The sequence below is a fragment of the Marmota monax genome, unplaced genomic scaffold, assembly GCF_021218885.2.
Source record: "Marmota monax isolate L192 unplaced genomic scaffold, Marmota_monax_Labrador192_F-V1.1 WCK01_AAM20220418_F8-fsc00014, whole genome shotgun sequence".
NCBI classification, from domain to species: domain Eukaryota; kingdom Metazoa; phylum Chordata; class Mammalia; order Rodentia; family Sciuridae; genus Marmota; species Marmota monax.
Window position 1 is genome coordinate 10043041 of NW_026695222.1, and position 15455 is coordinate 10058495.

Genomic DNA, 15455 nt, shown 5'->3' on the forward strand with positions numbered 1-15455 from the left:
GCCAGGGTAGTACAGGATAAGGGTTGAGGTGTTGGGAAGGTGACTGAAAGCAAATCTCAGCTGTCCCTCTTGTGACCTTCTAACTGCCCACTTTCTGCTTTTCTCTTTTCTTGTCACATTTCACCTTTTCTTGCAATTATGAGGATGAGTTTGTGCCTGTTCAGGAGAGTATACCTTGCTGGGAAACTAGGGGTAAGGGCTGGTCCTGTTTGTTGGTCCCGGAGGCCAGTTCATCTTGAACAGTCATAGGAATCTTGAGATTTGGTCAGAGATTATAGAGAGGAGGCCTGCCAGTTTACCCAGTGCCCTGTCACCTCTTCTCCCAGATTAGTTAGAGGTGGGCTAAGGAAGGAAAAAGCCAGACTCTCAGAGTGAGCCTGGGCCAAGGAATAGCCTTCCCTAACTCTATCCTGTTCTCCTGATTTAGAGCAGCCTGGGAGCATCGCAGGCCCTGAATGTGCCTCCTGCAAAAGAACATTTTCTTCCTACTTCAGAAAGGAGCCCATGTACCAGCTGCCCTGTGGTCACCTCCTATGTCGACCCTGCCTGGCTGAGAAGCAGCGCTCCCTGCCCATGACATGCACAGCCTGCCAGCAGCCAGTTGCCAGCCAGGATGTGCTGCGGGTCCACTTCTGAGTGACCAGCCTCAACCTGAGAAGCACTTGCTGGGAGGAGCAGAGTGGGAGCAGGAGCAGAGTCACAGCTTTCCTGCAGTTTGATGGTGGCAGGCACAGAGTGCCTGTTTTTTCTCCAGGGCTTTATCACCTCATAGTGTTGCACAGGGACTGAGTGGGGAAACACTCCACTCCTGCTCAGGTGGCAACAGGATAAAAAAGCCATAGGCTTGGCTGGGAAGGATGGGGGATGTCCCTACCCTCCTGTGCCTCCCTGCCACTCCCCTACCAGATCCCAGGGCCTGCTGAAGCCAACCCCACTGGGGCAGGAGTACCCATGCTGAGGGCTCCCTGAATTGCTTGTCCATACCCTTTTCTAGCAGAGCCTTGTGAGTGGAGCACAATGGACTATGGATAGCAAAGAGGGTCTCAGGGTCATACTGACCATGGTGGGGGCTGTGGAGCTCATGACTCAGCCTCCTCCTTTGACTGGCAGACACTCAGCGCCTTAATAAAGTGATGATTGGCATCTTCCTCCTGGCAGAGTGCCTGTCTCTGTCGTCATATTTCTGTTCCCCACCTGCGTCCACACAAGTGGAACCATCACAGGGCAGCCATGAGTAGTCGCTGCAACCCATTAGGCTGTGATTCTTATTAATAAGCTGAAAGAACAAAAGCTGGATTTTTCACACCCACTCAGTTGGGAGAGCCCAAAATGACAGGTTTGCTATTCATTTGCCAGTTGGAAGGATTGAGTGACCTCTTAGCCACGTATCAACATGCACTCAGTTGGCTCCTAGGGCTGCTCTTAGAAGCGGGGAAGGCATTATTCTACTTGTGGCTCATTTCAGAAAAAAACACTTGTTTATAGGCTGTATTTTTTTTTCTTTTAAATTTGTTATTCCCACAATTCTGTTTACCATATCAAACAGACTCTACTCACCAGAATGTGAGAAAGTACACCATGGTGTTCTCATTCCCTGCTGAGCATATTAAGGAAGGATTGGCCCCCACATGCTCCTGTTTTGTTCTTGAGATTAATCGCAGTCCTGTAGACAGGCCTTGGGCTGCTGCCCAGGGCTCCATCCAGACCCTAGAATTTAGAGAGGTGCAGCTGGGTTTAGGGAATCTGCGTATTTTTTTCTTTTTCGTTCTTTTTTTTCAAAGTGCTGGGATCAAACCCAAAGTCTCACACATGCTAGGCAAGCTCTCTATAACTGAGCTAAATCTCCAACCCTTTTTTTTTTTTTTTTTGAGTACTGGGGACTGAATTCAGGAGCACTTGAACACTGAGCCACATCCCCAGCCCTATTTTGTATTTTATTTAGAGACAGGGTCTCAGTAAGTTGCTTAGCACCTCGCCATTGCTAAGGCTGGTTTTGATCTCAAGATCCTCCCGCCTCAGCCTCCTGAGCTGCTGGGATTACAGGTGTGTACCACCATGCCTGGCTCCCTAGCCCCTTTTTTAATTTTTGAAGTTTTGAGACAAGGTCTCAACTAGGTGCCCTGGATGACATCAAACTTGCAATCATCCTGCCTCAGCTTCTAGAGTAGCTGGGGGGAATCTGCATTTGAGAGTTCCTAGGGTTTTGTCCACAAAGGTGGCTGTAGAGGTAGTCTTCTCCTTACTTCTACTTCCTTCTGATCCTTACCTTGATGCAACCCTCATGTAAGACTTCAGGGACATAAGCATGGATGGCAAGCCATGCCCTTGCTGATGAGGCTCTTGTGTGCCCTTTGGCTATAAATGTCTATACCACTCCAGGATCTCACCATCCCTTCCATGTGCTGGGTTCCTGGAAAGCCCCAGCAGAGCACATTGTGGTTAGAGTGTGTGTGTGGGGGGGTGCTTGCTACCCTCACCCTCTTTTGGTCTCTGGAACAGCCAACTTCACCAGCAGTAGTTCAAGGTGTTCAGTGCTCTCCACTAAAGATGTTCTCTCTGGGGGATGTCCTATCTGCCCAGTCCTGGAAACCAACAACTTGGTGTTAGTGGGAGCAGTGCAGAGTACCTGGATGAGGGCAGAGCCTGCTCCCTTCCCTCACCTCATCTCCCCTCCAACAGCTATGCTGGAGGTACTTCTCAGACCAGACCTGCTGCAGGGGCCTGGTGAGCTACATTTTTTCTTTCTTTTTTTTTTTTTTGCAATACTGGGGATTGAACTCAGGGTGCTCTACCACTGAGCTATCTCCCTGGTCCTTTTCATTTTTTACTTTGAGACAGAGTCCCACTAAGTTGCTTAGGCTGGCCTTGAACTTGAGATCCTTCTTGCCTCAGCCTCCTGAGCCATTGGGATTACAGGCATTCACATCACACCTGACTATGATCTGCATTTCTAGCAGGTTCTTACTCCCTAGCAGCTCTAGTGGAAAACCAGACATGGGAACCACAGGGGTAGGCAGAACCTGCCTACATCCTTGGAGATACACATACTTTTATCTTAAGCCCACACTTGTTTTGCTTCTTCCTATTGGCCTCCAGCTTAAGGCCACTCAGCTGCTGGATGCCTTTCTATTCCCCAGGAAACTGGTCCTCTGACGCTGGAGTTGCTGTAAATAGGTCTGCAGACAAAGAGACCTACCATGGAGGAAACCACCCACAGGCACAAGGCTGCTGCTCAACCTCCTGCCGGTGGCATTGTATGTTGGCCTGACTCTTGATTGTGATGGCCACTGGGGTGGGGATGGGGCTGCTGCAAACTGGCCACCTCCCACAGAGGTCTTGTAGACATACTGGAAATAGGACCTGGTACTGAGCTGGTCTGACCACCACCTCTCACCTTCCTGGCCACCCCTACTGTGGCCTCACCTGGCCTCCCAACCCACTTGCACATGCAGCATATTCCTTTGGGTTCTGAATGGAAAGGGGAGGAGCTGGGTTGAGAATTGGCCAGAGCTGCACAGTCTACTATAGTAGTCGATAGTCTATTAAAATTAATTACAATGTATTTAATTAAAGTAAATATAATTTAAGACTCAGCTCCTGGTCCCAACAGCCACATTTCAAGTGCTTGATATTCATGTGGCTGGAGGTTACTGTATTGGACAGCACAGATAAAGACATTTCCACCATGACAAGAGTTCTGGATAGTGCTAGGCCAAAGTATGAACTTGGTGGAGTGGCTTGCCCCTTACTTCTTATGAACCTGTCAGGAGAAGTACCAGTTCATGAGAATGAGAGCAGGAGAGTGATGGAGAGAATTGCAGGCTCGAAACTCCTTCCTGCACTGGGCATTGACCACAGTCTGGGCCTCCACACTACCAACATGAACTCCCTTTTCTTATAAGAGGTGCTTGAGATGGCTCTGCCTGCTACTCTGACAGCCCCAAAGAGTGACAGAATCTCCAGTGTCATAGAGATGAGTGATAAAAGAGCAAGAGACAACCTGGTGGTGGTTGGCAATCTTTTCCATGAAAGGTTTATACTAATAACAATGTTACCTATAACCATACTTTTGATACACAACCAGTCAGGTGTGGTGGTGCATGCCTGTAATCCCAGCAATTTGGGAGGCTGAGACAGGAAGATTTCAAGTTCAACAATTTAGTGAGGCCCTAAGCAACTTAGTGAAACCCTGCCTTAAAATTAAAAACAAAACAAAGGCTGGAGAGGTAGCTTGGTGGCAAAGTGCCCCTGGGCTCAATTCTCATTATTGGGGGGTGGGGGGAGACATGACCACACAAACATTTTGTGTTTTCCCTTGCAACACTTCTCTATGAGGAAAAAAGTGAGTTATTGCCAGTGTGGTGGTTCATGCCTGTAATCCCAGGGGCTAGGGAAGCTGAGGCAAGAAGATCACAAGTTCAAAGCCAACCTCAGTAACTTAGTGAGGCACTAAGCAGCTTAGTTAGACCCTGTCTCAAAATAAAAAGGGCTGGGGATGTGGCTCAGTGGTTAAATGCCCCTGGGTTTAAAACAACACAAAATATTGCATTTGCCATTTGCTGGGTGTAGTGTTACATGCCTATAATCCCAGCGATTCAGGAGGCTGATACAGAAGGATCACAAATCCAAGGCCAGCCCATTAAATTATTGATGCCCTTATCAAGTTAATGAGAACCTGTTTCAAAATAAAAAATTAAAAAGGTCTGGGGATATAATTCTGTGGTAAAGCATCCCTGGGTTAAATTACTATTACTATTACTACTATTACTACTATTACTACTATTACTACTACTAATAATAAAATATCAATGCATAGAACAAAAAAATATGCATTTATTGGGCAAGTTGGTGCACACTTGTAATCCTAGCTTTGTGGAAATTTGAGGCAGGAAGATGGCAAGTTTCAAGGCGAGCCTGGGCAATTTAGCAAGACCCTGCCTCAAAACAATAAAAGGACTGGGGATGTAGCTTAGTGGTACTTGCCTAGCATTTTCAAGGTCCTAGGTTTGATTTTCAGTAACACAAAAGAAAAACAAAAAGTCTGTGCATTTAAAAGTTTAAAAGGGGGCCAAGGATGTGACTCAGTGGTGGAGCACTTTCCTAGCATATGTGACACCCTAGGTTTGACCACCCCCCCAGTACCAAAATTAAAGAAAAGTTTCTAGTATCAAGCACAGTGTCCTGAACTGGTTTTGTTGTTGTTGTTATTGTTGTTGTTGTTACTGGGGACTGAACCCAGGGGCACTTAACCACTGAGCCACATCCCAGTCCTTTTTATTTTTTATTTTATTTTCTTTTCTCACTAAGGTGCTCAGGATCTCACTAAGCTGCTGAGGCTAGCTTTGAACTTGTAATACTCCTGCCTCATCCTACCAAGCCACTGGGATTACAGATGTATGCCTCTGAGCCTCACATGAACTATGTTTTATATGTGTTTAATCCAGGCAGCTCTGGGATTAAGAGGAAACTGATGCTCAGTTATATGAGGAGCTAATATGACTAGCTCAGGTTCTATTTTAGATGGTTTCCCACAGATCCCATCATTGATCTAGTGGGAAACCAACAATCAAATGACATACAGGAATCTTTTCACTTGTGTCCAAAAATTCACCATGCAGAACCAAGGGCACGGCAGAATGCAGGTATGGAATAGCAACCTCATGACCAGGCCACAGCATAACTCTTGAAAATTCAATTATTACAACACTAGGCACAAAAATAGAAGATGCTTCCCCAAACAAAGGCTCAGCAGAATTAGCTGCATATAAATGGAGAAACATGGCTGAATGTGAATGGAAAAGTACCCATCCTGTGCACTTACTGAAAGAGGAAGGCATGGGCAGGATCTTTAGCAAACTGCCAACAGGAACAGTGGGCCTCAGTATCCTGCTGGGGTGGCCTTGTCATGTTTCAGAGACCCCAGGTATGGAATGTGTGTGGCTGAAGGAGTCTGAAAAAAAAACTGATTGGGAAACCATGTGTGAGTCAGTATCAGATGAACCCAGTATGGTCCTGGTAGAGTGGAATGGCATGAGAGGAAGACATCAAGAATAAGAAGGGTGGGTTGGGGCCACTGTGAACTGGTGAAGAGAACTGGGTTTGAAAAGAAGAAGGGCAAAGCATCCTTGTGGGGGAGACCCCCCTGACTCTTGGTACCCTTCCCTTGGGCCAGAGCCCAGACATCAGCTCTGAGTCAGCTGATGAAATGCAACCCCATGGCTCATTAATTAGGAAGCCTGTAATTAGCCTGTCTCAGAAACTGGGAGCCTCCAGAGAGAACCCCTTTCACCTGCCTTCCTCCCTCCCACTCACAGGATGAGCTCAGGCTGGGGGAGCTCTGGCTCCTGGGACTGAGGAGGGGAAGAGGAGCATGAGCAACAGGGGAAATGAGATGCCAGGGCACGTGCTTATGCATGCAATGGCCTTGGTGAGGTGACCTTCTATAATGAGATGATGGAAATGACGATAAGCAGTACACATCCTCAGTTTCCTTGGCTGAAAAACCAGGGTATAGGCTTGGGCTCAACCTTACTCCAGCTCTGTCTGTATAAGACTTAAAAAGTCTTAACCCCTTTCATTTGTCTCCTTACATTGTACAGCTGCTTGCCCCCTCTTTATTTATTTATTTTTCTTTTCTTGTATTTTTGCAATACTAGGGATTGAACCCAGGGGTGCTTTACCACTGAGCTACAACCCCAAGCTTTTTTATTTTTTTTAATTTTGAGACAGGGTCTCACTAAGTTGCTGAGACTGCCCTGGAACTTGCAACCCTCCTGCCTCAGCCTCCTCAAGTCACTGGGATTGCAGGTGTGCATCTTCAACGCTCTTTAGAAAAATCTGTCCTGAACCTTAGTTTCCTTTTCTTCTGATTTCACATCACTATGATTATTTTAAATTGTTTGCCAATTATCTGGCATATTTTCCTAGTCAGAAATGAACTCTGTTCCTTCTCTTGACCTTGGGTAGATGTGGCTGTTCCAACCAACAGAATATGGCACTATGGGCCCTGTGTGCTTTCTGAGATTGTTTTAAGATGCCACATCACTTCTTCCTTGTTTTCTGCTGGAACATTCTCTCTCTCTCTCCCTCTCTCTCTCTCTCTCTCTCTCTGATGGGGTTCTTGCTTTGTTGATGGTCTTGAATTCCTAAGCTCAAGTGAACCTCTTGCCTAGGCCTCCTGAGTAGCTGGGACTACAGGCACATGCCACAGAACTCAGCTCTAGAATGTTCATTCCTGAAGACCTGAGCCACAGTGCAAAGCCTTCAAGAGTGAATCCAGCCTGGCATAGTATTGCATTCCTGTAATCCCAATGATTAGGGAGGCTGAGGCAGGAGGATCACAAGTTCTAGGCCAGCTTGGGTAGTACAAGAAGACCCTATCTCATAAAAGAAGAAGGGGGACTGGAGATATAGCTCAGGGTAGAGTATCCCCTGGATTCAATCCCCAGTACCACCAAAGGGAAAAAATAAAAAATAAAAAGTGAATCCAACTATCTCACAACCCCCAAGCTATCAGAAGCCCAAGTCCCACAGAAAGGCCACGGGAAGGCAGGTGCTCCAGTTCATAGTTTCAGCTGAGCCCAGCCTTTGAGGTTACTCCTGCCCAGGTGCCCAGGCATGTGAGTGAAGAAGTCTTTGGATGATTCCTGCCCTAGACCACTCACTCTGTCCAGTGGAGCCCCCAGGCATTGTGAAGCAGATAAAAGGTGTCCTGACTTTTAGCATCTGTGAGCATAATAAAATGGTGGTGGTTCTGTGTACTGCATTTGGGAGTGGTTTGTTATCCAGCAGCAATAACTGGAACACCACAACATCCTAGACCACTGCACCTGAGGCGGTAGGGAAGGAGAAGGAGAACAGAAGGGCAAAGTCACATCCCCCTTACAGACAAGGCAGGGAAAAGGCCAGAAATGTCCCTGTGCTAGTCATTTGTATCCCTTCACAGGTGTCTGGCTCCAGGCAGCCAGCACATGGGGAGGAACATGAGGGATGTGATGTTGGGACAAGCTCAGTTGGTCACTTACTGAAAACCTAGGGTTCAGTCTATTTTGGGGTCCTGTGCATGTAATGATGAAAGGAACACAGACTAGGAGGGCAAAAAGATGGAACCATGTGGGTAAGGCATTTCTAGGGTAACAAATCCATCTGAGGGAAGAGAAGAGGTTGCTTTTGCTAACAGTAGGGATGTGGGCAGGAAAGATAGGATTCTGGTTCTGATTTTAGAAAATATTTCAGTTGATTCGGAAGCTCCACAAACATCCTTTTCCCCTTGGTAATCTCACCCTGATTTTCCTTCAGAGCATTACCCCTTCTGCGTCGACTATAGTCAGAGGGAGTTTATTTAGACACTAAAGAGATGGGCACATGGCCCACACCTAGGCAAATAGATAGCAGAACAGGACTCTGGGTGGAGGGATCCTGCCGAAGGCATCCATAGCAGGCCCTACACCCAGATGGTACACCCAGATTCTTTTCTCTACTATTGGGGGCACCTGTTCCCCAGATGTTGTGTGAACATTGGTTGTTAATGGCTCACAGCTGGCCTTTCTCCTATCACCTGTCCTCAGCCAATGGCAGCTATCTCATCAAGGGAGATTCCTTCCTCAGATTTTTTGGCCAATGACTGAATAATACACAAATATATACCTTAAAAATCAACCCTCTTGGGGCTGGGGTTGTGGCTCAGCGGTAGAGTGCTCACCTAGCCCGTGTGAGGCCCTGGGTTCGGTCCTCAGCACCACATAAGAATAAATAAATGAAATAAAGGTTTTGTGTCCAACTACAATCGAAAAATAAATATTAAAAAAAATCAACCCTCTTGCCAGGAATGGTGGTGCACACCTGTAATCTCAGCAACTCAGGTAGCTGTGACAGGAGGATCTCAAATTCAAAGCTGGCCTCAGCAACTTAGCAAGACCCTATTTCAAAATAAAATAAAAAAGGAATGTGGATGTAGCTCACGGATAAAATGCCCATGGGTTCAATCCCTAGTTTTTTAAAAAAAAACAATCTTCTTGCTTCAGGGTAGAGAACTCTCTGGCACCTCTTATACTCAAAAACCCCAGTGGGATTATGCTGAGGGTCAACTCAGGTGAGACCACATCTTCACCTGACTTCTTCCCCTGCCCTATCCAGCCTTACCCATTCCCTGTGGGATGAAGACCCTCCAGACCCTTCTTCTGACTTATTCATTTCATATGACATTTCCTGTTACAGCCTGGGTTCATGTTTTGGGGCCCTGCAGCAGCCATCATTTTCAAGCCTGGTTCTCTAGCTTTCCCCTAAACTTGAGCTCTCCATCACCTTCCAGTACATTCCTTTTGCTCAAATTTCCAAAGCCTGATACAGAATATGAAACCAGGAGCAGAGGGCTGGTGACATAATTTCAACCATGTGAGGGATGTGTGAGATTGTCCAGGTGACACAGTCAGGGACCCCCATGAAAAACAGGATTCTCTTAAGGACTGTGGGATAAAAGATCTCAGGGGGAATAATAGAGTCAAGCTAGCTCTTCATCTCAGTTAGCAGCCATAGCATAAAAGTAGGAGTTACATAGTGAACTAGTCTTCAAGGCTATGGGAGCGAGAGAACATGCCAGGAGGTAGGGAGCTGGGAGAGTCAGCTTGGCCTTCTTATGAGGTCAGTAGAAATGCCAGCTCTCAAAATAATCATATTAGACACTTTTCCAGATGGTAAAGGCAGCTCTAGGTGGTGAGAGGCGAACACATGTGAGGAATAGTGTTCCTTTACCTTATTAGCATAATAAACCCTCCCCAAGGTAGAGACAAGATAGCAGTAAGTCACACAACGCATGAAAAAGCATGACAGAGCACAGGTGTAACTATAATCCCACCTGTACCTGTGATGAGATAGAGAGAACAAGCTCCTGTCTTCCCCATAGGTGCATAAAAACTGTTCACCTTTGTTCTTTGCCTGAGTCAGCCTGGGGTCTCTGACCCCCAGGTCAGAGGGGTGGTATCCTCCGTCTGGCTCAAATCCTAATAAAATTTTGCCTGTACTTAAATTTTGCCCAAGTTCTTTTCCACAACTCTGGATCCAAGAACTCAAGGTCAGTGACACAGGAAGGGGCAGAAGACAAGGAATCTGATGTTTGAATTCTGGTGTGGATCTCAGTGTCCGACGGCAGGTGGAAATGAAGCCCTAAGTCACTGGAGTCCTGCGCCTACCGATGGCAGAGTTCTGGCAGAGTTGGATTTGTCACTGTGAGACTTCAGGGTTTGAGGGTTTCAAGCTCCAGTGATGCCTAAGACCCAGACAAGAGAGGCTCCTGCCCTGTCTCCATGCCTTAGAGAGCCTGCTCTGATTCACATTAGGGCAAGGACTGGGATAAGTCCCCCCAGAATCTGTACCCTGTGAGCTAGGGCCTGCCTAACTTTCCCATGATTGTGTCTAGTGCTGGAGACATCCTCTTCCCTGGTTCTGTTCCCCAGGGTGGGTGCTTCCTCATGCATGCCTGAGCAGTGGAAGAGGGAGGCAGTTCTTGAGGTATGGGCAGAACTTGATCATGCAGCCTGGGATGCTTGGGATGGGGACAGAGCAAGGCTATAAGGAGAAGTCAGCCCTCCCAAACTGCCAAGTCCTACTGCAGAACTCCAAAGGGTATGGGAATTCCAGATAAGGAATTCCAAACTTGAACTTGGACTTGCAGGTCCTTATGAAAATATACATGTCAAGTTAAGGAGGATAGAACATATTTTATTTAACATTTTGTTAGTAGACTTATGACTTTTTTTGTACTGTGGATTAAATCCAGGGGCTAAGGAATACTCTACCACTGAACTACATCCCTAGCTCTTTCATTTTTTGAGACAGGGTCTCGCCTAGTTGCCCAGGATAGCTTTGAACTTGTGATTCCCCTGCTTTAGCCTCCCAAGTAGGTAGAATTACAGGTGTGTACAACTGTGCTGGACCCTCTAATTTGGCAAAATTTAGAGTATGATGGAGACCCATTTTCCTTCAGAATGGCAAATCACAACCCTGGGAGAAGTCATTGAAAACTAAGGATGATGATCCCTGTCAGGGCCACTTTGGAATAAGAATGCTAGGTTTAGATCCCAATTGGGTTCCTTGCTAGCTGTGGCACTTCAGGAAATTTGCTTAACCTCATTGTATCTCTGTTTCACATAAAGAAAGTAGTGATCAAACGTCATAATATAGCTATATGCGTAACTTGTATATGCCAAGAACACACTGCTAGAGCCCAGTTAAATGTTAGCTATTCTACATTATCCTACTTTGTAAGTTTTCTTGGTTAGATATATAAGTCTTGAAAAGGTCTTTGATATATAGGTTCAATCTCCAGTACAAAGAAGAATTTTTCTAGAATTAGAAAAATCTAAAGTAGACACCCCTGCTGGAGACTGGTTCCAAAAACAATCTTCCCACAGGAGAAAGTTAGCACAGCCTCTGGGCTTAGAATGCAATTATTGATTTGGGAAAAAAACTTTTTCTCCATTTAGAAATCTAAAAGGAAGTATGAATGTGGTTTTAATCATTAATAGCGATACTGAATATGAAGAGGTCTTATAAACAGGTTTTAAAAAATTAGAATATTAACAACAATATAGTGGATAGTGGAAGGAAAGGAATTCCTTTACATCTCAAGGAATCCTGCTCGCTTTGGAGGAAGATAGCAATATGGATTAGCCTCAAGTAATGTTTAAACCACCAAAAGAATAGAAATAAAATTAAAAGATCATCAACGAATTTGAAGGTAGGGAAAAAGAAGCTGGGCACCATGGCATCTGCCTATAATCCCAGAGATTCAGGAGGTTGAGCCAGAAGGATTGCAACTTTGAGGCCAGCCTCAGCAACTTAGTGAGATCCTGTCTCAAAATAAATAAATAAAATGGCTGGAGATGTGGCTTAGTGGTAAAGGCCCCCCTGGGTTCAATCTCCAGTACAAAGAAGAAGAGGAGGAGGATCAAGAGAAAGAGGAAGAAGAGGAGACAGGAAAGAAGGAAAAAGACGTGTGTATCATAGAAGATAAATATTTGCAAACGAGTCCAAGTAGGTCAGCCCACCGCAAACGTTAATTGGTTAGGCCTGCTTTGTAAGGGCAGGAACTCTCAGAATGGATAAAAGATGAAATCCGGGGGCTGGGATTGTAGCTCAGTGATAGAGTGCTTGCCTAGCATGTGTGAGGCACTGGATTCGATCCTCAACACTGCATTAAAATAAATAAATAAAGGTATTGTGTCCAGCTACAAATAAAAAAAAAAGATAAAATCCTGCCACAGTTTTAACAGACATATCTAAAGCAAGAGCGCTACCACTGAGCCAAACCTAGAGCCCAATTATGGATCCACAGCCACCTCTTCCTCTTCCTCAGTATCAGAACTCCATTTTCTCAGGGGCATGCAAGAGCACCCAGAAGGGATGAACCTTGACTGGCCAAACTCAATCAGGGCAATGGACTGGGTGTGAGCTCAGCAGCCAGGTTCCTGCCAAGCCTTGAGAACTTGGGAGTGAGGGTACTGGGTGGGTTTCTTTCCCCTGAGGAGGAAGAGGGTTGGGGAGGGAACCCATTTTGTGACTGCCCCCTTGACATGGGGAGAGACATTTAGACATGTAGAGGGAAGGAATAAGGAATCACTGGATGACACTCCTGAATCCTAAGCCAGGCCTGGAACCATTAACCTCTAATTCTAAATCTTAATAAATAAAAAAAAGTCCTTGTGGGAGCCCAGTGTGGTGGTGCCTGTCTGTAGTACCAGCTACTCCAGAGGCTGAGGCAGGAAGATCCAAAGTTTAGCAGATGGAGGTCAGACTGGGCAATTTAGGGAGACCGTGCCTCAAAATTAAAAAAATAAAAAATAAAAGAGGACTGGGATGTAGCCCAGTGGCAGACTAGCTGGAAGCCCAGGGTTCCATCCTAGCACCACTAAATATGAACACTGCACATACATACATACATACATAGGTAAGGTTTTCAAGGTTTAATGTCAGGGTTGTTTTTTTTTTTTTTTTTTTTTTGAGGCACTGTATGGTTTGACTTCCAGGGCTGCTGTTTATTATCTTGCATCCCTGGGCTAGTGACTCAATCTCTCTCTCTCTCTCTCTGGTTTCCTGTCTGTGAATGGGGTAAAAAATACTTCTTGCCTCGTGGGGTTTTATGCGATTCAAGGAGGAAAAATGAACAGGGCTGGAACATACTCAGTGCTGGGGCAGACTGTTACAGCCTGAGATTCAGCATACTCTATAGTCTGCATGTCCTGCATGACGTTCACACACGCTGGCTTGCTTGGATCCTGCTTCTTCACACATTTGCACAGCTGTTTATCTTGCCAGGTGTGTTCTCCTGCTACTCGACCCAGGAACCTCAGTACCCAAACCAAGACACTGGCGATGCTGGGCAGCATTCGCTGCGCAGTGGCCTCTCTTCTTGCCACCCCCCCCCCCCGCCACAAGTCCCTTCGAGAGGTCGCTGGCCGGTGGGCTGCGGTAGGACCTCAGCGGCGGCCAGGGTCCAGGATCCCTTGTCCGAGTTCTGGTACCCCAGGCCCGGGGCCTCGCGGCCGCTCTGCGCACGTTTCTCCGCCAGGTGCTCAGGGTCGCTCCGCTGGGGAGGGTGCAGGGCCGCAGCGAATCGGGGAGTTGGCACCGTATGCTGCGGTCACCTTGGCGGTGAGCGAAGTGGGTCCCTCCCGCCCGCGACTGATGGCGCTAAGTGATTCCGGGCGCTGCGCTCCCAGTGGCGCCGACCCGCGATCCCGCGGCTCCCGGAGGTACCTGCACAGAACGCCTCATTAGGGCGGCGGGTCAGGCACGCCGTGCGCCAGCGCTGCGCCCCACAATTTGTGAGCGACCCCGGCCGCCGCGCTTCCGCGGGTTAGGTCCCCGAGGCCCTCAAACTTTCTAGTCTTAACTAGTGACTAACGGTACCAATCTCCCCGCCCAGGAGACGCCTTCTGTGGCTGCTTTTGGGTGAAGAGGGATGAATACAGGACTGACTCCTCCCCAGTCCAGCAAAGGAAACATCTGTCCTCATCTACCTGACCCCACCCGCAGGGTCAGGGCCCCCGGTCCCTAGGGAATGCAGCAGACCTGGCCATCGGGATCTGCAGCTTTTTGATGAAAATTCCCGAATACAACCAATTCGCCACTGTACAAGGTTTCAATATAGAAGATTTTACCAAACGTGCATTTTCTCCTTTATTTTGCTTTAAACTTGGGTTATTGTTAAGATTTTCTTTTCCTTCCTGGCACTGGGGATTGAATTCGGGTGGAGAGGGGTTACAGCTGAGCTATTTATGTTTTTTTTAATATTTATTTTTTAGTTATAGGCAAACATATTTCTTTCTTTTTTTATTTTTATGTGGTGCTGAGGATCGAACCCAGTGCCTCACACATGGTTGGTGAGTACTCTAGCTCTGAGCCACGACCTCCACCCATATTTATGTTTTATTTCAAGACAGTGTCTAACTAAATTGCTATGGCTAACCCCAATGGGAGATCTTCTTGCCTCAGCTTCCTGAGTCTTTGGGATTATACGCATGCACTATAGTGCCCAGCAATGCATATTAACAATTACTAAGGACTTTTAACTTCTGATTTCTTTTAACCTTAAAACAATCCACTTTAGAGTGTTGATAAATATTTCGATCTTTTTCCTCCTTCCCACAACCCGATTTTACTTTGTTTCTCTTCAGTCTATTTGAGATGTGCTCTGAGGACAGCTATCTGTCCTCTTCAGTTCCATACCTGTGGGACTCGGGTCCAGCATTTTTCTCAAATATTTATCCCCGCTTAAGGTGCCCTCCTCATTTTAACGCAGAAGTGGTTCTCAGGCTTCTACAACTTTTGCTCTCCTCGGTTTAGGTCTGCACAAATACAGAGCATTTGTGTGCCTTAGTGACCCAGGGTCCTCAGGTAAGACAACTGGAACATGGAAAAAAGTGGAAGCTGTCTATTTGAAAGCAGAACAGTCCACTTGAAAATGAGGCCCACCCTGCCATACTTGTTCTTAGACCACCTGGCCTAAGGATAAAGGACTACTTTAAAGAATATTCTGAGATTGGGGGTTTTACTGGGAGGCTTGCAACATTTTGTTATGAAAGGATCATAGAAAATCTTAACCTTTTTGGCACACTTATGCGATTCCGATAAGATGTCAGTGAGGTAGGAAGTGGGGTTACTACATCAAGGAAGTAAGCTTGGGAACATGTGTGACTTGCTGAATGTCACCCAGCAACTCCCTGGAGACCTGAGGTTGATACTCAGGGCTTCTCTCCCTACCACCCTTCCTTCTTGCCATAAGGTATTGAAAACCCCCATGTGGAAAACACTATTAGGAGTGGGGCTACAGTACTGAACATGAAGGATGGAGTTCTTTCTGCTTTGGGTTTTTCATAAAGGCCATACAGACATATATGTAAAGAGATGGGGGAGTGGGAGAGAAAAGATAAATCATGAACAGCAAACTGTAGGTACCA

The 15455-nt window shown here is 46.5% G+C and overlaps 1 protein-coding gene across 7 annotated transcripts in view; it reads left to right on the forward strand.

Annotated features, from left to right (window-relative positions):
- The window catches only part of Ubox5 (U-box domain containing 5), a 32350-nt gene extending 31202 nt beyond the window's left edge, over positions 1 to 1148 (forward strand). For all 7 annotated transcript variants that reach the window (XM_046433027.2, XM_046433028.2, XM_058575666.1 and 4 more), the window contains one exon: positions 428 to 1148. In XM_046433027.2, the coding sequence (XP_046288983.1) occupies positions 428 to 636 (209 nt within the window). In that variant the 3' untranslated portion in view covers positions 637 to 1148. The remainder of the gene's footprint in view (positions 1 to 427) is intronic.
- Positions 1149 to 15455: the final 14307 nt, after the last annotated feature.